Source organism: Acipenser ruthenus, chromosome 5 (genome assembly GCF_902713425.1).
Source record: "Acipenser ruthenus chromosome 5, fAciRut3.2 maternal haplotype, whole genome shotgun sequence".
In the NCBI taxonomy this organism is placed as follows: domain Eukaryota; kingdom Metazoa; phylum Chordata; class Actinopteri; order Acipenseriformes; family Acipenseridae; genus Acipenser; species Acipenser ruthenus.
In genome coordinates, this window is record NC_081193.1 from 33,936,285 (window position 1) to 33,959,854 (window position 23,570).

The following is a 23,570-nucleotide window of genomic DNA, read 5'->3' on the forward strand; positions in this document are numbered from 1 at the left end:
ACGTGGACTATTCAGTGGCATATCTGTCTTGCTTAAAAAACACCTGTACATTATGTAACAATGACTTCTCTTTTCAGTACCTTGTATAGATAAAAATAGATGTATATTAAGCCACCTCCCATAAAGACCAGATGTGGACAGTCCTTTAAACTGTTATTGTAAGCAGGTTTGACTAAGGGTCCTTAGTTGCTAGCCTTATAAAAGTTATTTGAGTGCAAGGTTCAAATACCACTCACACCAAGTTGTTTCTGTTTTTTCAGAAATTTCTAGACATTATAAATTTCCATTGGGGTATGTAAACTTCTGACTACAACTGTATTTGTTTGCTGTCAGTTTTTACTAAAGGCACATGCTTTTTTGACAAGAATGTAAAATGCATGGACATCTCTTCCTGCCAGGTTCCTGTTCCACAAAACCTTTTTCATTGGCTTTGGCATATTAGCTTTGCACTGCGATGATGTGTTCCACAAGGATGAGGCTTGTGTCGGTGTCTGGATCACTGTGATTCAATGTCACTTTATCATGATGATTAGATCACTCATAGAAGCCTGCGAACAGGATGGCTTGCAGTGGTGACATCAGACCAGAAACACAGACTCAACACAAGCAGGTAGCGGGGCGAAACTGAAGCGCAATGGCGCTCAGCTCGTTTATTAAATAATAATACAAACAAAAGATTTAAACAAACACAAAACTACACAAATAAAGAGGCGCATTGGCCAAACAAATAAACAAATAACAAATAAGTCTCGTGCTGGTGTTTAAACCAGCACGTTTAGTAATCGTTAGCTAATCAGTAGCTGATCAGTCACACATCCTCACAAGGTTTTAAAATCAAAAATACAAAACAATAACAAATAATGGCAGCGACTTTACTTCCGTGCCACAAACAATAATAATACAAATAATAATAAAACAGCGCACATATATATATATATATATATATATAGGGGCGGGACACTCCACCACAAAGCCAAGAATAGTACTGTAGGATAAACAAGTTTTCTGTTTTCTTTGAACATGATGAATTTACATACAGTAACTATGGCTCTAATTGAATTAATTTCATGAATACAGCCTTATTCATGAAGCCCTCCTACTTAAACTATTCATAAGTAAGGCTATTTTCACAGTGAAAATGAGCTTATTTCACAGTCTAGAAATAGGTATTTGAAGATAGTTCATGATTAAACACACTATGTATTAGAGCAAAAAATAAATACATAAATGAATAAATGAATGCATTGTCACATTCAAAATCGATAATTTCTCAAGAGCTATTATACAACAAACCCTAACCCTAAATATTTAAATACTTATTTGTAGAATATTTTGTTTTTTGAAGTCCACCATCAGTGAAATATCAAACAAAATAAAAAAAAAACTGATAAATGTAAAACTAACAACAGACACATGAAATGTCCCCTTCTTGTACTGGACAGAGCGATTTTTAGAACTATATTCCCGATCTTTGATGCAGCTGATGTATTTTTCATTGACTTTTTAAAGAAACTGTGCAGCTCTATGTAGTGTGTTCATTTACCGGAAGCAAACTAAACCGGCTGCCAGGTTCCTAAATGCAGTGTAACAGGAAGTGCGTCAATAAGGAAAACATTTGATGTATTTATTTTTAAGTGATTAAAAAATATGTATATTTACATTATTATAAAAGAAATGGGAATGTTCACGAGGAACTACATATTTTACATCAATGGGAAAATCGTGAAAAAAATACAGCTTTATTCATAAGTTAGGAAGACACCCAGACATACTGAAGTTTATGTAAAAAAAAAAAAATAGTGAATGTGGTCTAACAAAAATGTTCTGCATTTTGTGGATAAAAGCCTTAAAAATGTGCCGATCTTTAAAAACAAATCCCAATATTATACTTACCCCGGTTACATATCTTGGTCTGAACTGGGCTGTTCCAAAGAGGCCAAGTATCACTGTAATAATATGCACAAAGTTTGTAAGGATCGGTGCCCACTGGTAACCAAGGAAGTCAAATATTTGCCGTTCCAATATGCAGACCTGAAAAAAAGAAGAAAAAACATGTTTTATATGTTTGGACCTAAAATGTCCTTTTATTGCATTAATTATTTCTATGGTTAATAATAAAAATTAAAAAAAAATCTATAAAATACAAAACAATCTGTAACCATAGGGTCATTCCAGATCAAGGGTCAAGGTGTGCTGCCCGACTATAGCTAACTGGCTAGGTCATTCCCCAAACAGAAACAAATGTGGTCACAAGGTTGTCGAAAAGGAAGTTTTTACCATCCTCAGACAAGTGGGGCATGAGTAACACAACTTGTATTCAGTATGCACCCACAACTCCAGGGGTGCTGCAATGTACTGTCTATATTATTAAATGAAACAAGATGAAAACTGCCTGGAACCGATATCCACAGATAACACTTTCCTGCAGTATTTTGTAAAGCTGACCTTCAAATTTAATTAAATAATATTACTTTTCAACATTGATAATCCCTTTAAGCCAACCACCATGAGTAAAAGGTAGTTTAAAAAGCTGTTTGCGCAGCTGTGTTTATTGTAACAAATGGGTTGCTGTGGAAATAAATGTCCATCTCCAGCTCAGTGACAAAAGCAGAAAGCACGATGAATGAGAACTCAAGATGTCAAGATCATGTAACAAAGGTACATTTGTCGGTTTAGGGAAAGGGTAGTTCAAGTCAGTTAATTACTGTAATATAACTAGGCATCTCATTTTCAGGGGAAATCTTTTTCCAAATTCGGGTGAATGCGTTTTTAAAAATCGGGTAGAATTATTTAATGAAAAAATCAGGTGGATTTTTTTAAAATATAATCAAGAAAGAATAAATATTTAGGTAGAAATTGGGTTTTATTTAGAAAGAAATAAACAAATGCTTAAGCACAAAGTGTTGACAAAAAAATTGTCATCAACAGTTTAAATCTCCAACATATGTATATTTCCACACATTGGGGTATGCAAACTTTTGATGACATCTATCTCTCTCCCCCCTCTCTCCCTATCTCTCACACGCACATACTGTATATGGAGGCATTTCTCCATTCCATCAAGTTTTATTATGTATTGGAGTTGCAAAAATTATTGCACACAGAACAAACAGGAAAACTAAACAACTTTACTCCATGCTGTTTTACAAAGAGAAACGATCGACTGTTATATCTAAATGCTCTTGGCTTAAACACACACTCATAAAACAAAATAACTGGGAAGAAAAGTGTGCAAAAACTTAAAGCTAAACCTTAAACCTTAAAGATATACAGTGGCTCTCAAAAGTATTCACCCCCCTTGGACTTTTCCACATTTTATTGTGTTACAACATGGAATCAAAATGGATTTAATTAGGAGTTTTTGCCACTGATCAACACAAAAAAATCCATAATGTCAAAGTGAAAAATAAAATCTACCAATTGTTCTAAATGAATTACAAATACAAAACAGAAAATAATTGATTGCATAAATATTCACCCCCTTGAGTCAATATTTGGTAGAGGCATCTTTAGCAGCAATTACAGCCATGAGTCTATTTGGATAAGTCTCTACCAGCTTTGCACATCTGGACACTGCAATTTTTGCCCATTCTTCTTTTCAAAATTGCTCAAGCTCCATCAAGTTGGATGGGGACCTTTGGTGAACCTCTCTTTCCACATATTCTCAATTGGATTGAGGTCCAGGCTTTGACTGGGCCACTCCAGGACATTGACCTTTTTGTTTTTAAGCCACTCCAGTGTGGCTTTGGCTGTATGTTTGGGGTCATTGTCCTGCTGAAAGATGAATCTTCTCCCAAGTCCCAGGTATCTTGCAGACTTCAGCAGGTTTTCCTCCATGATTTCTCTGTACTTTGCTGCCTCCATTTTACCCTCTATCTTCACAAGCTTTCCAGGCCCTGATGCAGAGAAGCATCCTCATAGCATGATGCTGCCACCACCATGCTTCACGGCAGGGATGGTGTTCTCAGGATGATGTGCAGTGTTAGGCTTGCGCCAAACATAGTGCTTAGCATTGAGGCCAAAAAGCTAAATTTTGGTCTCATCAGACCATAGAATCTTCTTCCACTTGGTCTCAGAGTCTCCCACATGCCTTCTGGCAAACTCTAGCCGTGAATTGATGTGAGTTTTTTTCAACGATGGCTTTCTTTTTGCCACTCTCCAAGGCCAGTTTTGTGAAGCACCCGAGCTATTGTTGATGTATGCACAGTGTCTCCCAGCTCAGCCGTGGAAGACTGTACCTCTTTAGAGTTGCCATAGACCTCTTGGAGGCCTCCCTGACTAGTGCCCTTCTCGCCCAGATACGTTTTTGAGGACGGCCTGTTCTAGACAGATTCACATTCGGGGGGTGGGGGGTGGGGGTTGAGAATCGGGTTAAATCAGGTAAAACCCAAAAATCTGATGCCCTAAATGTAACGTATCCCAGCATACTTTGAGACAAATTAGTCTGCACTTTTGTTAATTACTAGTTCCAGCACTTTTTAATACCTACAACACTCCTTGATAAATAAACCTCCAATGGATTAATGTATTGTAATCCCCATAATAATCTTGTTTTCAATAAAAAAATGTTGCAGTAGGCTTCTGTTTATCACAAGGGGATAACAGTACCAAAACCTGAAAAACTGATTACCAGCTGAATTAACATATTGCAGTACAGCTAATTACTTGTCACAAATCACTAAACAACTTTTGCTGATTACAAAATATGTTATCTGAAAAAGCTTTATTGAATTATTGTGCACCAATTAGTAAACATGGTCATGTAGGAACAATTGAGTCGTTTCCAGTCTGAAATATTATTTACGTTTGGAAAGATTAAGGACTTACTGTGAACCACCATAATACACACAAAGAAAGTTCAATTAATAGCATAAGTTTATTTTAACAGAAATATAAAAGTACAGAAATTTCAAGTCAGAAATAAATCCTAAATGTGTACTATGTATCAAAGGTAATAAATAGTATAAAAACTTAAATATAATCTTTCTACATATTACTTGTACACAAATAGCAAGTTTACTTAAAAGCCCTTCATGTGAATAAATTAGATAATTAACTTTCAGTTACTTATCAAGGTTCATTAAAATATACTTTTCACAAGTTATGTAACTAACTAATTACTCAGTAAAGTTTCAGATAATTATATTTCATGTAATTAGGTTTCATGTGAATGTAACATAGTTTACCTTTTAATTCGAAGACGACCACCAAAACATTACATATGGGATATGCCTGCCTATTGGTAGGTATTCACTGAGCTCTCTATACCAGAGCTGCCGATAGGCAGTGCATGCGGTGCGCACGGTGTTCAGCGCACTCGTTGTGCACGGTGCTTGGTGCCCTCACTGGGCATAGCGCCTCGGTGCATACAGTACCTGGTGCACATGGTGTGCATAGAGCTCCAGTGCATGCACTAGTCGATGCAAGGCACTCATGTGCCCATCTGGGACAAAACTGAAATGGCCTAATACTCCTGACCACATTATCTACATCCAAAAGGATGTAATTAGGAACATAGAAGCTCCCATAGTTGCAGGAATTAGGGGACAGTTCACTTTCACTACCCCATTGGCTCTACGTTGGCCTATGTAGGTCGCATTAGGATCCATATTGTAGTTTTGTATTTTGATTAGACTCAATAGCTTTAGTGTAGTGACACCTAAACCTATCCATGAGCTTTGTACTGATGTTCCTGTATGTTGTTGACCTCTGAACTTTTTTTTTTCTTTTCTCCCAAAATACTCATCAGGTTACTATGCTGTTCATCATGTTCGTATCCTGCATCTCATACTGTAAGAATACAATAGTGAATTTTGGGCATTTACAGTTGTTATACTTCATTTCCAAATATGAAAATTAAGTAATTAAGACCTATTACTGTATTACTAGCACTTATTTATACAAAGTAGCTGCACAGAAGGTTTGATATATAGAATCAATCACTTGAAATATTCTTCATGTAATCCTTCCATTGAAAGCTGACGTAATTTTATGAAATTTGGAAAAAATGCATTATTTTTCGGATTAAATTAGGATTTGCATGTCCAACACTTTCAGAGATGTAAGTCCCACACTAAGAAAATGTATGTCCTACACCTAAGAAAAAACTTTCCTATTTTAGAACCAATACATAGAATTTGAAATACTTAATCTACAATTCATTACCTTAAGTCTTACCCAAAAGATCAACATAGAGTTAAGTATCAGTGTCCTCCTAATTCAGAGCGATCTGAATGTTTCTGTACCTATGCTGGAAAAATTGATTTCTCTGAGTATGTCGGACATAGTGTTTTTAGCACTTCCTAGATTGGATATTTAGTGTGTGACAATGTTAATATGATGAAACAACAATACTAACAGGGCATCCATCATACCATGAAAGGAACCCTGCAGGTTGTTACAGGTAAAATGCTACAGGTCTGTAAAGTGTCCGAAATGTTCGAAATGACACAGTGGAATTGACCATAAGGTAATAATTACACTTCTAAGTCTTAGCTTTTGCAATTATAATGGCCTTTTCGAAACATATTTTGGTTCTGTTGAGGTCCTTAAATGATTTTCAAAAAGAATAAGTCTAGTCTCAATACTTTTTTGTGGTTAGCAACTTTCCCTTCTTCAAGAAGATTCCTGACCGTTGCTATCCTTTCTTTGGCCAATTTACTTGCAGCAAACTACTCCTGAATGGTTTCATCACTTGCACAATTATGTCATAATACAGACAGGTTGTCCATTCTCATTTCTACTTAATTAGTCTGGTTGCCAATAATTGATCAGTTTACATGGAATACCTCCTGCAAGTTATATGTGCAGTCCTCCAAAATTGAGACCAAAATACCCTTTCCACAACAACTAAAACAACAAAAAATAAAAAATAGATAAAAGATGAGTATGAAGTACATTATTACACAGCTTTGAACTAAAGCTCCTTAGATGGAAATAAACTGACACAAATCAATCATGTATATGGCAAGTCTTGACAAGCAGCAAAAACAGACCTCAATAAAGAAGATTTGTATGGTTGGCATTTTCCCCCATAATGTGTGCTCTCATAGCATCTTTTGTATCACTTGATTGACCCAATGCCAGTCCCAAGGATGCAAGCATTATAGAAACACTCTGTGACCACATTGATAACTTCCAGCCTTCCCCTGTGGCAACCTACGGTACCTCTTATGATTTACCACTTAAAGTGATTGTTTAAATTCGTGTTGTGTAAAATTACCTTTATTTTCCTTCATTTCATTAGGTTTATATATGCAATTTTTGCATAAAAATGATTTTGAGCTCTCTCAGAAAATGTAAACAGTTTCAGGTTAGGCGTGGTGGTATAATGTTGCTTACTCCAATGTAATGCTTTGCCGACCTCAAGCAGAGCCACGGTGGTCATGTGCAATGTGACTCCTTAGCAATATTATTATTACAGATAGGCTAAACCCCACTACAGTCACGCAAGGGCCGTCTTTAGCTGTAAAATGTGGCCTAGTGACTATATATTGTGCAGTACATGAAAGTTATGAAAGCTGGGTGGAATCAAATCTCTGTACCCCAGATGTACTGTACTTTATTCAAAACCAACTATTTCCACTCTTCAGCAGTTAGGAAAGCAATGCTTGATTTTGTGATTTAGCCAACAAGATTGGAACTGTCAATACCGAGGCCATACTGTTTGCCCTATGGGGAGTTCAGCACAAGACTGGTTCAAGACTGAGTCAACAACCAAAAGCAGATTATTTATTCCTGGAAGCACTTATGCCAGTCATAATGGGATACATCTGTTAAATGCAAACTGAGCAAGGACATAATTAATGATGTACATTCCTTTATGGCATCAAAATGTATTCAGCATGCCTATATGATTCAGTTAAAAAAAAAAGTATTTTGTCAATGTCTTTTGTGTTACAGGATTGACTGAAAACAATACACATACTCTATCCTGTAGGACAGGATCTACAATGTGAAATCCCAACAAAATAATTTGAATGTACCAATTAAGTAGGTTGATTTGAAAGCCATAATCTTAGAATCTGTCATTCCTGGTATGTGTAACTTGACAGTTCACCGATATTGAGTATTTGTCCTTAGCTACAAGGTCATGTTAGGAAAATGTACTGTTACATGCTAACAGTATTGGACAAAAATTCATCTACTGGATTTTTTACTGTCTAGTTTCCCAGGACCATTGTGATATGACACCACTGACAGAGAGTTCTCCATAATTGTCCTTCAATGCTTGCTTGCCAACTTTCCATGTTTACCCCAGAGCCATCTTCAGTTTGCTGCTTTCATTAATTAGAATTTGTCCTCCAGGGCTCTTCAGTGAACTGTATATTCTCTGTATTGTGTGCCACAGTCTGTAAAACATCATTGTTGTGGCAGTACAGAGACAGTATTATGCCTGGAAAAGAGGTTGAGCTGAAACAGAACTAATCAGTGCAAAACACAAAATATATACATTCTGTGACTGTGTCTGGAGATATGGGGAAAGGATGCAGAGGCAGGTAGATAAAAAAGCAAAAATACATATTACAGGACACCCTGGAAGAAATGATATAGATGAAGTTTCCAGCTGCTAGTTTTTGGAAAATGACTTCATGTGTTGCGGTTTAGATTGAGGTCTAGCTGTAATCAAACAATGAGACCTACAGCAATGGTAAAAGTGAAATGGTGAAATGTCCTGAATATTTTTTAAAACAAGGTGAAGAACCTAAATATTCTCAGCACAATAAAGGGGGGGGGGGGGGGGGGGGTGCTGGGGGGTAGTAATAATGTTAACAAAAGGGAAGACTGACCGGTAATGGCTGCAAATTCATGATGAAATTTGACTGCTTACCACAGGAATAACACCTGAATATCTTATGTACTTTCCCAGAGTTCTGAAGTAATTCATTTAAATTCAGCCCTGCAAATTCATGTGGATTTAATTACCCGTATTCATTCCAAATGGATGTTGATCACATGTATAAGACGTGCATTCATGCATGAATTGACGCTTCTCACAATCCCCTGGTGGTATGAATTAGTGAAGAATAAACAGTGAATTCATTTGGAGCAGATGGAGAGGAAAGGGGAACTTAAATGTTTTTAAATCAGGATGAATTAACAGGGCTCAGTTTAAATGAATTACTTCAGAACTCTGACGAAGTACATAAGATATTCAGGTGTTATTCCTGTGGTATTCAACTGGAATTCATTCTGGCCATTAGTTTAAAGTGTTACCAATTGACTGACATGCTTTCAGCCAGTAACATGCTTTGAACCGGAAGTGAAATGATCCAGAAAGTGCAAGTGCAAACCGATAACCAAAGAATAAGGCATAGAAACTGAGAGCTTAATTTAACCAAAAGTAGTAGATGAGACCTGTTGGGCTAATGAAAGTGCAAAACAGCTTCAATAAAAAGATGGATATCCGTTTTCTACAGCCTTCAGCAATGACTTCTTTACTCTATATACTGTATATAAAATATAATTAAACTTCGGTGGGGGCCAGATTAAATATGATCTGCAGAAGATGCTCCCCACAGACATGACAAACAAGGTATGACAACATTGTACAAACACAAGAAAAAAAACTGTTTGTAGATGAATTAGGAAAATGCAAATGTCAGTTCTTTGTTAAACATAGAATGTATTATTATTTAATTTACGTACAACACAATTATAAAAAACATTAATTTGTGGATATTCTTATATGATAAACAATGTTGGGTAAACAACAATGTACTGTAACAGTGAATAACAAATTGACACATTCATTTGCTATATTGGGTAAATAATGTGACCTATTTTACAGTTTCTTCCATTCACATAAAAAACCAGATTTTGTTCACATTTGAACAAAACAGTTGCTGAAATAACATTTAAAAATGCATTTAATAAATCAGGAAAAAGCCAGTTGACACATTTATGAGAGAGGTTGTTGATGCAGATCTTTCCGAAGCAAATTTGATTTCTCTCAACTCACTTGAGTCATGTTACTCTTTTCCCCCGATTATTTTGGATGAGGTCCCATGTTTTCATGGGCTTTATGACCAACAGAAGGTGTAAATGATAACTGATGTTTCCCCATCTGCTTCCTTAATAGAAATCCTCCTGTATAAAGAAGCAGCAAACTCTTTTCATCATGTACACTACACACTGTAAAAGTGCCCAGCTTTGTTTTCATAAGGATTTTCTGGATTTTGCAACAACAATCAGCTCATGTCTCAAATTAATCTTTAATATTTCCAAACGGTCTTGCGCAAAGAGAAGGACAACCAATTACATTTACCAAAGCTCAGCTTTCTTGCTTGGCAAGTCTGTTCTGTTTTAATAGCCGTCACTTACATCTGCTAATAAAGCACTTAACAAATTCAACAATTTGAACAAGATCCATATGGCATAGCTACTGTAGCTTGTGACACAAATACAAATTTGTATGAGCTTAAAGATGCATTGTCCCATTTGGTTTTATATAGCGATCACATTTTTTGAGAAAATAAGTAATCTTTTTGTAATTTCACTTTTCCAACTGCTGCACATGCAGGAAGGAGGTTCAGTGGCATAGCCAGGATTTTGTTTTTTTGAGGGGGATTTTTGCAAATGGCTAATAATTAGGGCTGTCAATAAAATCGCAGTTAATTTCTGCGATTAATGCGTTCATTTTTTGGGAGATTAATTTAACGCACGTTAATCGCACTCCTATCTTGTCCCTCTTAGCAATATTCCTTATTTCCCTAGCACAGGTTTATTGCTTTTCATTACAGCATTAGAATACAGAGCTCAGTGAAATTTACTCAATGAACCGCCATGGTTAGGATCTCTCCCCCTCGTCACAAGACATCTCAAACTCCCCACAGTTCAGCAGCCACGTCACAGTGCTTAAGGTCTTCTTCCAGTTAAAGCTACGGTAACATTACCTGAATCATTTTTTCTGTACTAATTCTGCTAACATTAATAAAATAATCTGAACAGTGCAAATACTGTAACCTAGCCAAAACAAATCAAAAATAAATTCCAACATCAATAATAAAACAAACTTAAATGAGATGGATGCAGTATTTCTATTTGTGTCAATTAAATATGTCATTAAAACCAAGATTAACTGAATATTTTTTAAAATCTCAAGATTAAATCACGATTCTTTTTTTTTTTTAAATCACTTGACAGCCTAGCAATAATTTATAAAAAATGTTTTTGTAAGTACAAATTAACTACACGCCAAACTTGCAATGTACTCGAAATCGCCCTATTAGGAACAGTGACGTTTCACCTCACAATCACATTTAGAACCACACCTGTGCAGTGTCTCGCTCCTGTACTACAAGCCAGGACATACCAGTCCATATGAACATGAGAGCAAAACGCCTTTCTGTGAGGTGAGCCGCCAAAAAGCTTTTGTTCCAAACTCTGGACCAGCGCCTGTTGAATCGGGGTCAGAGTTCATATAGTTATGTAACTGCATGTAGGAGACACGGATTAGTTTGGAGATTTGTATTCCTGCTTTAATGTATAGAGAGGAGTGTCACTGGGTCCTCCTGTTGTTGACAGTGTAGCACACTTTTCTATTTAGCTGTGTTGTCCAGTGGGGTTTTCTTTGTGGGGTTTTTTTTTGTGCCTGTGGGTATACCTGAATATGACCTACTATTGCAGGTAGTGTTGTGTGTTGTATTATTTGTCTGTTGCTGTTAAATAAATCTTGGGTGCCTGTATGGCACTGCATGTGTCTGTCAAGTATGTCACTCCCTACTACTGAAATCAGCCTAAGCCCCTTTACTAAAGTAAAAGGGGCTTAGATTGCATGGCTTCATGTGTGAGTGATGGAGGAGGAGCCGTTAAAAAAGTGTGTGTGACAGTTTTTTGAGTGAGAGACAGTACTTGCCTACAGTGTGAGATTGGAAGCCAGCTACACTTGTTTGTGGTTAATAAATAAAAGACTGAATGACACTCACCTTGTCAGCGACTTTATTGCTGGTGCCGCAAAGAAAAGGGACGGCGGTACATTATATTCACATTTTGAGATTCAGCTTTTATTAGGGAGCTGCACTAAATCTCTTGTTTAGAAAGATACAGGGTATTAATGATTGTGACTGAGTAGTCGTCTTCCTTGTGGGTGCGTGCATTCTCTGCTGGGTGACAGGCAGGAGAGCGAGACGGAGGTTGAAGTTGACACGCCCCGCAGGCGAACAGGATTTATTTACATATCAACACACTGAACAGCTAACATGACAATACCAGCAATGGCAGCGCATGGAGTACATGCAACACAGTATATGAAAACTTTGGTGGGATCTACAATCTCTGAACTAATCTTCTCTGTTCAATAATAAACTAACGTTGCTGAAGAGGTTGTTCATGGCGGATAAACGGTTAGGGCGGATATGTGATGGGTGGATACGCGATGGATTACTGTGATACTATTTTAAAAATCCTACAGGCATTATTTACTACAGAATATCAAACTACAAGGCTCCTTCACAGTGGTTGTAAAGAACTATTTCCTGAAATGCTACAATTGCATTCACAAGCACATCCTTTTGGCATCATTTATATAATGACAAAACAATTCCTAACAATGTACATAGGTTCAGAACAAAGTTATACAATTTAGTTCTAAATAATTGCACTTCAATTTTTCCAATTAATACAAGGACACATGTTGATAAAAAACTCATGTGGAAGGAAACTGTGTTGATTTTCAAGTAATCCCTGCCTATACTGTTAAGAATGCATCACATCTGGCTTGTACATTAGGAAAATGATATAAAGTATCCCTTTAGTTCAATAGCAAAAATGAACCAGTATGGATTAAATTAGGTACGATAGCTGAATAAGTCTCTTAGCAACGCACGCACCAAATAAACTACTGTTGTTCAAAGGCTATTAAGGTATGGTTCTGTATTTTATCACCAAGAGGTTGTTCATCTTTATGGATTTTCATCCAGAATTGAAGAACAGTGTTGTTCCACTGATTAATCTTAACGTTACACACCATTAAACATTAAAGAGATATTGAACTGCTTGGAAGCTAAATAAAATACACATGTCTGGGTTGTCAGTTGCATGATAATTTAAGCATGTACACAATCAATGGACAAATAGACTCTTTTCATTTTATTGCCTGATTATTTTCGACAGGAGGCCCCTACTGAGAACTGAAAAATTTCTTAGGTACAATAAATAGTTATGTTTAGCACAACATTCCCCAATTATACGGCGATCTACTTTCAATGGTATCCTTTAAAAAAATCATACTGTTTTAAATTCTATGAATGCAGGAAAATATAAGGGGGGGGGGGTTCAAAAGTTTGTAAATAACTCCAGTGTTAATGAACAAATCGGTATGTAGAATTGATTTTGGCATTTTCAAGCAGTCGTTATGCCTATTTCGTTATTAAATAATTGTGCTAATGTGATTTCTGAAATTATGTTGATTTACAAAATAAAGTTAATATCTTAACAAGCAGTGCTTCTTGCGACTATTTCTTTTGTTTTGAGTGGGAATTTAAAAGGAAATCTGTGTTAATTGTCATAATTTATCAGGAGGGTTTTAATTAGAAAAGGAGGGTTTTAATTAATGAAAAAGTATATAACTAGGGCTTATGATTTTCAGTTTTAACCAATAAAAAAACGATAAAACACATCCAATTAAAAAAAAAAATGAAATCAGTGTATAGCCAATAAACACCGGAAAACAGTGGAAATGGTTACTCAATTCACATTGAGCACCCCTAGTACTTTTGAGGCAATATCCTTCCTTCCTGACTTGTATCTGTCATTGATTCGTTCTGAATACTTTAAACCCACCCCAACTACTGAGTGGCAGCACATTCTTACATTTCTCATGAAAACTCTGCTTGTGAGATTTAAAAAGGGATTACAAGTAGGAATGGAGGCTTGTTCGCGGGATTTAAAGCTGTATTACAGTTAAGATACGGAGGATTTAAAACATAATTGCAAACCCAACTGCAACAACTCGTTATAGACTTGGGAGGGCGAAGATGAACACACGCTGTCCTCCAAAGCGTGTAGTGTCAGCCGACCGCTTTTTTTCACATTGAGGACTCACCATGCAGCCACCCAAGAGCTACAGCGTAGGACAACTCAGCTCTCGGGCAGTTTACAGGCAAGCATGCAGGCGCCCGGCCAGACTACAGGGGTCGCTGGTGCGCGGTGAGCCGAGGACTCCCTGGCCGATCTAACCCTCCCTCCCCCCCGGCCAATTGAGCGCCGCCCCGTGGAAGCTCCTGTCCTCGGTCGGCAAAGGAATAGCCTGGACTCAGCAGACTGAACACAAAATCATTTAGTAATTGTAGGACATTGCCATGTGTGAAAACTTCAACAATAAAGCCAAAACAAAAATGCTTTAAATTTAGAACGAGTTAATAGACTAGCAAGCACTGGCAAAATCAACTCATTTTTATACGGTGCAGAACTAATTTATTTTAACATATTGTTTAGGGACGTTGTGATACCTGCACAGTGGGTGTCTTAATAGTAGTATCTACAATACCAATCCAAAGCAAATTGGCTTTTGTTACAGACTTTCTAACAAGTCTGGAATAAACTATTTTGGCTGTTACAGTACTTAAATAACACAAACCTGCTTAACATGAAAAAGAACAGTCGTACAGGTACCACGGTAGCAGGTGCAGTTTACACTGCCTCGGAGTTCCTGATCACATCATAAATTCCAGATTTTCTAAATCCATTGATGTAAATGTCCAGTCTGCTTTTAATTTTTTCAAGCAAATTGGCTTCATCACACTGTCATTCTCGTATTCTGACATCTGAGACATTCTTTCCCTTACCCGTCTCGTATAAAAAATACATGTTTTATTTTATTTTTTTGTCGCAGTGAGGTGTGTCGTACAACACATTTCGCATGTCGCATCTCGTCCGGTGTGTAGAGGCCTTTACAGTTTCTGTGTAATCTGTATTGTACTGTAGACCTACAGTGTATTAAACTTGAAATGAAACACTGGTGTTTTTCCATTATTTCTGTTTATACTGTACATAACAGACACCTTAAATATAATGTATGCAGTTATTATGAAGCAAAATGTCCCAAAATAAAAAACACATAAAAAAAGACACATGTTTGTATGAATTCTTTTTGACAAGCTCTTCCCTTGAAGATCTGAATGCTCGGTTAAAAAAAAGAAGCTTTTTTTTTATTTTTTTGAGTCTTTAAATCAGCTTCTTCATAGAATGCTGAAAGGAGCACCTACTGACTGCTGAGGCATGCTTTAAAGAGGCCAGCTTGTTTCTCCTCGCGTCTGATCCAGGAGGATATTCAGATGAATCTTTTTATTTTTTTTTATTTGTTTCTTAATGACATTTGGGGTTGCTTGCCTTGTACAGACTATAGTGTGTAAGTGATTTGTTGCAGATGAGACACAGAGCTTGACCACTGTTTTCAGTGAAAGCAAACTCTTCCTCCCATTCTAGCTTAAAGCCTCATACTTTTGTTTATAGAGGGTTTGTGCGATGTCATTATCTCCACGAAACAAACAAGCACTTAATTCAAATTTATGAAATTCACTTTCAACTGCACATCCGGCTTTTATACAAGGTGATCGAAATATGCATGCGCCAGCACGCGGTGTCAAAGGTCATCAAGTGACATAATGCCCTTGCAGTGAACATGCAAGCTCAAAGAAACTTAAGGGAGAGAAGAAAGATCAATAAACATGAATGAATACAAAGAACTTGTGTTTATTTTTACTTTGTTTTCTTTTCATTTTTTGTTTATTATTCTTTCTTCAATTCATTTGAGCTGCAAAATGTGCGTCATCCAGCATTTCACCGGGAGCCCCATGCAACGCGTGAGCCGCAGTTTGGCCACCTCTGCTCTAGATCTTCCCCATAGTTTGGACATTGGAAGTTATTAACAATATTACTATATTGTCCCAGTTTAAGGACTTAGAAATCTGGTCATCTTAACAATACACCAGATGGCATATTAGTAGGTCAGTATTGTAATGATCTACTGTTATTTGCACCCAATGTAATGTTACTACTGCCTGTAGCCTATCCGAACTCTGGATACGTACATTGTATGACAACTGGCCTCTACTGTAGATTTTATTTGAATTATACAAATAAAAACTTAAGATTAAATAGCCATCCTCACTCTTTGTACTTCGTAAAAAAATAAAAAATACTCTTGGGTATATAATTTGTGGCCAATTAGTTTAAGTAACCCATATTGTGTTATATATGTATTGCTACTTTTCATATTGACTTTATTATTAATAATAATAATAATAATAATAATAATAATAATGTTTTGGCATTTTTCTTTCTTTCTTTTTTTACTGACTGTATCAGGTTTTATTTATTGACGTTGTTGATGTGGTTTAACTTGCTGGATGCTTGCAACCTCTCTGTGCTGTGCCTAGTGGTCTAGTGTCTGGGCTAAATCCTGCCAGCTACAAACTGAACAGCTACAAAATTACCATATTATGGTCTCTTGTTCCATTCATGTGGAAGATACAACATTACTTTTTTTGTAATATATCAACTTGTGGGATTTCCATTTGTCTCTTGGCCTTGTTTATTCTGTTTAATGCAATAAAATAAAACCTCATAGCCACCAGCACAAATAATGTTTCCTCCCACTCCTTCCTTATCAGCTACTTTATATCAATGTACCCACATTATGTACCTCCTTGTGGCAAAGTGCCCCGCCCCTGTGTGCATTTGTGTGATCTGTGTTGTATGTTGTATGCGTGCGTATGTTAATGTTGGTGTATAGATTGGTACACGGGATATAAACGGGTCTGTGTTTCACGTGTGTTTAAAGTGTATAATTATATTTAGGCACGAGGATGGCACATCACTTCACGTGCAGATAAAATGTGTATAATGTGTGGCACGGGGTTGCACGTAATGAATTCACGTGCTGGGATTCAAGTGAGTAATTAATTAGTAATTGAATCCCAGCACAACAGTATATATAGATGCACAGTTTCACTCAGTCGGGGTTGGTGTTCGGTGAGTGGAGAACGGGTTAGGAGACGGAGGGTATTAGAAAGTCAAAAGTAAAGTAATTAGTGTTTTCACTCACCGTGTTTGTCCGTTTGTCTGTTCACTGTTTAGTCTGTTTTGTTTGTCTCTTTATTTTGGCGTATAGTGCCGTGTCCCGTGTTTTTGTGTTTCAAACCTTTTATTTTCTGTTTATTAAATGCTGAGCGCGATCACGCGCCCAGCTTATACCAAACCACATCTCTCTGTGTATTCCTTCCTGCTTCCGGTCTGACGCCACCCACTCTGGCCGTCTTTGTGACACGTGGTGTCATCGTGGGATAACAGCGCCTCCAAGCGTCAGACCAGGAGAGGGGGTTTTGTGTTAAAAAAAAAAAAAAAAAAAAAAAAAAACCACAGGACTGTCAAAAAAAAAAAAAAGTGAAAATGGAAGGCTGGAGAGACGGCTGCCGGGACCTGGAGGACCTCCTCGGGGGCCTCGAGGACCAAGGCTGGTGCATGGCCTGTGGAGTCTACGGACACACGGTGGCGATCTGCCCCTTCCAAGGTGAGGAGGAGGAGGAACCGGCCCAGGAGAGGAAGGTGGGGAGGAGGAGTAAGAAGAGAAGGGGGAAAGGAAAGCTGCAGCAGCAACAGCAACCACAACACCAGCTGGAGGAACAGCAGCCCGGGTGTTACTGCTGTGCTGAGCCAGGGCATTCCAGCACCAACTGCCCCTGGTACCCCCTCGGACAGCTACCCCAACGATGCCCCATCTGCAGAGGTGAGCACTTCGTGGCCCACTGCCCTGTCCATCAGGAGAGGGAGGAGCAGGGGTCGCCTCAGTCTCCACGACCAGCAGGGGGGGGTAGACTGCTGCTCCCACCGCCCCAACCACAACTGCAACAGCGGCCAGAGGAGCCAGAGAACCTGTTCCCCTGGTGCACCTGGTGCGGAGAGGTGGATCACCGCTGGAGGGACTGCTCCGAGGTGCCACCGAGCTGGTGCGGGCGATGTGAGGAAGGGGGACATGACTGGTCAGGATGCCCCTATGCCAGCTCGCCAGTGCCCAAGCGGAAGGAGCCTGAACGTCCTACGCCTGAGTGGGAGGAGCCCGAACATCCTACGCCTGAGTGGGAGGAGCCCGAACGTCCTACGCCTGAGTGGGAGGAGCCCGAACGTCCTACGCCTGAGTGGGAGGAGCCCGAACGTCCTACGCCTGAGTGGGAGGAGCCCGAACGTCCTACGCCTGAGTGGGGGGAGCCCGAACGTCCACAGCCCAAGAGGGGGGAGTCGGTGCGTCCACAGCCCAAAAGGGAAGAGACGGTGCGTCCACAGCCCAAAAGGGAGGAGTCGGTGCGTCCACAGCCCAAAAGGGAGGAGTCGGTGCGTCCACAGCCCAAAGGGAGGCAAGTCGGGGCTTCCACAGCTCTGGGACCCAAGCCACCAGCAGAGGGAAAATGCCTGCTGGTTCAGCCCCAAGAGCCGGAAGGGGAGGAGTTACAGGCCCAACCCCCTGGAAATTTTTGGGGGGGAGAGGGGCAGGAGGCTGGTGTCCCCCAGCAGCCTCTATTCATGCTGCTGAAGGCAGCACGGTGCGCACCAGCCCAGCCGCCACAGCGGAGGGAGCCAGCGCCGCCAGGAGCAGAGGAGCTGCCTCTGCCTCCGCCACCTCCACCGCTTCCTCCACTAGGAGCAGAGGAGCAGGAGCTGCCTCTCCCTCCACCACCACCAGGAGCAGAGGAGCAGGAGCTGCCTCTGCCTCCACCACTTCCAGGAGCAGAGGAGCAGGAGCTGCCTCTGCCTCCACCACCTCCAGGAGCAGAGGAGCAGGAGCTGCCTCTGCCTCCACCACCTCCAGGAGCAGAGGAGCAGGAGCTGCCTCTGCCTCCACCACCGCCAGGAGCAGAGGAGCTGGAGCTGCCTCTGCCTCCGCCACCGCCCGGAGCAGAGGAACAGGAGCTGCCTCTGCTGCCCGTACCTCCGCAGGGAGTACGGTGGCCGGAGCCCCAGAAAGGGGAGCTGCCGGCCACGAAGAAGGGGGAGGAGGTCTGGAGACCACTTTCCCCAGCAGCAGTTTCGCTGCAGGAGTTCTTGTGGCCGGAGCCCCACAGGAGGGAGCTGCCGGCTACGAAGAAGGGGGAGGTCGGGGGACCACCTGCCCCCGCAGCTTTTTCGCTGCAGGATGGGACGAACAGGCTGTCAGCCGTGCCACTACCGGCAGGGGTGCTGACAGCATTGCCAGCCAAGGGCCCACTGAAGCCTCCCTTCCCAGCCCGAGACTTTGTTCTGGACTGCTGGGTTTTTAAGGGGGGAGGTGGCCGTTGAGGCCATGTGTGCTGCGCACAAGGGGGGGTATATGTGGCAAAGTGCCCCGCCCCTGTGTGCATTTGTGTGATCTGTGTTGTATGTTGTATGCGTGCGTATGTTAATGTTGGTGTATAGATTGGTACACGGGATATAAACGGGTCTGTGTTTCACGTGTGTTTAAAGTGTATAATTATATTTAGGCACGAGGATGGCACATCACTTCACGTGCAGATAAAATGTGTATAATGTGTGGCACGGGGTTGCACGTAATGAATTCACGTGCTGGGATTCAAGTGAGTAATTAATTAGTAATTGAATCCCAGCACAACAGTATATATAGATGCACAGTTTCACTCAGTCGGGGTTGGTGTTCGGTGAGTGGAGAACGGGTTAGGAGACGGAGGGTATTAGAAAGTCAAAAGTAAAGTAATTAGTGTTTTCACTCACCGTGTTTGTCCGTTTGTCTGTTCACTGTTTAGTCTGTTTTGTTTGTCTCTTTATTTTGGCGTATAGTGCCGTGTCCCGTGTTTTTGTGTTTCAAACCTTTTATTTTCTGTTTATTAAATGCTGAGCGCGATCACGCGCCCAGCTTATACCAAACCACATCTCTCTGTGTATTCCTTCCTGCTTCCGGTCTGACGCCACCCACTCTGGCCGTCTTTGTGACACTCCTTCATTAGGGGTCAATTTTATTATTACTCATTAAACCTGAATATCTTCTGATTTTATTTTATCAGGTAATATCAATAAACCACCCTGAGAAATATACCAGTTTAAGGGTAGACCCACCATTGTTTAGTTGATCCCATTATCTTTTTTTTTTCTCATTTTATGATATCCATTCGAAGATACAAAAAAAAAGGTCATAGAGCATTTTATAATTTACTGTTTACATTTTATTTTGTATAGCAGCAGTGTGGAGTAGTCGTGGGTTCAATCCCAGGTGGGGGACACTGCTGCTGTACCCTTGAGCAAGGTACTTTACCTAGATTGCGCCAGTAAAAACCCAACTGTATAAATGGGTAATTGTATGTAAAAATAATGTGATATCGTGTAACAATGGTAAGTCACCCTGGATAAGGGCGTCTGCTAAGAAATAAATAATAATAATAATAATAATAATAATAATAATAATAATAATAATAAATGGGACACCATTTTTTATGTTTGAAATTGAGGGTGGGAGAAGGACAGAAGGAGATTAAGGGAGAAAGGGAGGGTGAAAGAGGGAAGGAGATGAAGGGAGAAATGGAAGAGGGTGAAGGAGAAGGAAGGAAGAATATAGGGAGAAAGGGAGGGTGAAAGAGGTTAGAGAGGGAAGGTGAAAGATAAGGAGAGAGGGAAATATTTTACTAATGTTTAGTTAATATATATGCCAGTTAATTGTTGTATTGTTATAAATTGCTTTGGCAATACTTGTAATATAGTCATCCCAATAAAGCACATTTTAATTGAATTAAATTGGATTGAGAGAAAGTGAGCGTTTGTGTTAGAGGAGAGAGAAATGGTTGTGTAGGGTTACCAAGAAGCTAAATCTGCAAACAATTTGATGTCCCTGAGCTGGTGTGCTGAAAGATGCATATTGTTTATTTAAACCTGACTGGGCATTTTATATTGTATTTTTGTGAAAGTGTTTTTATTTTGTATTTAAAATAAAAACACACACAGAAAATCTATGTTCCAGTATCTTCTTGTCTGGCTGAGACTGAGAGTCAGTACTGTCACAGGACACATCATTTTTTCACAGTCCTGACACCTGACTGGCTAAGCAATCACCCATCCTGTTCACTCATCTTCACCTTCTGGATGAGCTATCCACTGCATATTTTATATTGACATCTTGATAACAGATTTGTGTTAAAACTGACTTGACATATAACATCGGGTTTGGCATTTAATGATTTTAATATATAAAAAATAAAAATAAAAACATGATGAACTTCCACCGATAATACGGTTTTGATAATTCATGACTCCAGAATGATTAGACAGAAAGAGAAAGTATTAAGATATTTTTTTATGATTATAAAACTGAATATAGGTATTGCTGTCTAAAATATGTGTCATGAGGAAAGTGCAACATATTTTAGCTAATTATGCTAACGATGGTGTACTGGAATAATAAAAAACATACTACTACTGTTAATTAAAAAAGATGCAGTGGCATATGCTTATTTTCTAATTGCAGCTCATCTTGTATAATCTGTACGACAAACACGCTATTTATTAGTTTCCTGCAGGGGTGACATTCTCAACAAAATAGCACAGCCAAGTGTAAACATTACAAAAATTGAGTCAATTTGAGTGCCAATGAATAAATACTGTACTTCTAAAATATATAAGTGTGTGTGTGTGTATATATATATATATATATATACACACACACACACACACACACACACACACACACACACACACACACACACACACACGATAACTTCATACAAAATAAGCCTTAAACTAACCGATACAATATAACCAATTCACCATAAAACAAAGAAGCTGAAAATACTGAATGTGTTGTACCCTCTGCATGCACCACTCAGTCATGTACTGTATAACACAAGTTAAACCTTAAATGGTATTAAGAAATATTACACTATACAGTAACTGCTGTAGAGAGGGGGTTTTGTTTCAAGAAATCCTAAAAAAGAGGTGATATTATAAAAATAAATGTATATAAAACACTGCTATAAAAAAATGAAACAAAAAAAGGTCTTGGTCAAACAATGCTAAATAGGGGCTGAATTTTGTAATGTAACAGGCATACTATTAATATATATATATATATATATATATATATATATATATATATATATATATATATATTGACTTCACCATTTTAATCTCCATAGTATTCTCTGAAATTAACCCTATACTTTCCAGACCCTGAGTACTCACCTACAACAGGACCTGGCCATGCTACATTAATAGCCTTGGACTATAACCGATATTTATTACATTTATTTTATTACATTTTTTTTTACATATTACTTATCATACAATAATATATTGTGTGTGCTTCTCTGTTGTCTTTCTGTTAATATTATTTACTCAAGAAAAAAATAGCTTTTGAAAAGGCCTCTCAAAGCTGATCAAAAGGAAATGTGATGGAAGTGTTAAGGCCTGGACACACCAGCACTTCATGTCGCTTCGCTTCACCTAGCGTCACTTTTGATGTACCCTCACACTAGGCCGTTGCGTCACATTGTGTCAAGGAGCTGCACTTCCAGATTTCTCCCAGAGCAATTTTTACGCCCTGCTCATCCAACACGTCTACACTCGATCAACAACAGTCAACTCCTGGGTGAAATGAAAAACCAGAGGCTCCTCGCTTCGGAGATGGATGTTCCAGGCAAGTTATTTATAGGTTTGTAATTACTTTGGGAAATTAAATGGGGTTTTGTCCCGTCATCTGCCTTCTCCCGCTTTCATAAAACTATTATCCATAAACACAGCTAAAACTAAAGCCTGTCAATAATGTCAAACACTCTGTACTGCAATCCTATGAAATGAGAAGTTGAAATGTGTGTTAGCTGAAAAGATTGCTATCATATCATTGCTGATACAAGTAAAAAAAATAAAAATAAGTCACCACTGTGAATTAGACACCCCTGTCTGATTCATATACTGTGTGTTGATTTGTTGTTTATGTATGTTAACGTAGACTATTCCTTACATCATAGTGTTCTGTACACTTGACTTTTTAAATTTATTTTTTAACATATATTAAATATAAATAGATCCTGGTTCAAATTAATTCTGATGTTAAACCTATTTTCCTCTCTTTCCATTTCTGGCATAGAGAGGATCATATACCTGTACAATCATATACCTGAGTCAGCAGTTAAGAAATTGTATCAATTAAAAAAAAAATAAAAAAAATATGCTCTCTATGTAAGATACTGAAGTGTATGAAATACAGTGAGTATATGTTATCAGGGTTCTCCCCAGGCCTTTTCAGACAGGCGGGCCTCCCGGCGAAGTGGCTGTCGCCGCCTGGCTGAAAAAAAACGATCCGCCCGTCTTGCAGATGCTACTGTGCCTTTAACAATAAGGATTGATTTCGTTTGTAGCAGACTAGATTACGTGTGCGTTGCTGTCTGAAAAAAATAAAAATCTCTGGAACCACATGACAGCTGTGTTACGTCTTGACACACCATTTAACCAATCAGAGAGTTGAAGGGGTGGGTTTTCTTTGCACTTTGAGAGGCTAAAACGTTCCAAATGACTGCTAAAAAAATAACCAATTATTTTCAAAGCAAAAAATTGTGACAATGAATGCAGGGCGTCAAAATAAGCCGGAGATCGGCGCA

At 38.9% G+C, this 23,570-nt stretch overlaps 1 protein-coding gene across 2 annotated transcripts in view; it reads right to left on the reverse strand.

Annotated features, from left to right (window-relative positions):
• LOC117402521 (sodium/potassium-transporting ATPase subunit beta-1-interacting protein 2) overlaps nt 1–23,570 on the reverse strand; it is a 201,487-nt gene that overhangs the window by 101,246 nt on the left and 76,671 nt on the right. For both annotated transcript variants that reach the window (XM_034003744.3, XM_034003746.3), the window contains exon 2: nt 1,894–2,031. In XM_034003744.3, the coding sequence (XP_033859635.1) occupies nt 1,894–2,031 (138 nt within the window). The remainder of the gene's footprint in view (nt 1–1,893; nt 2,032–23,570) is intronic.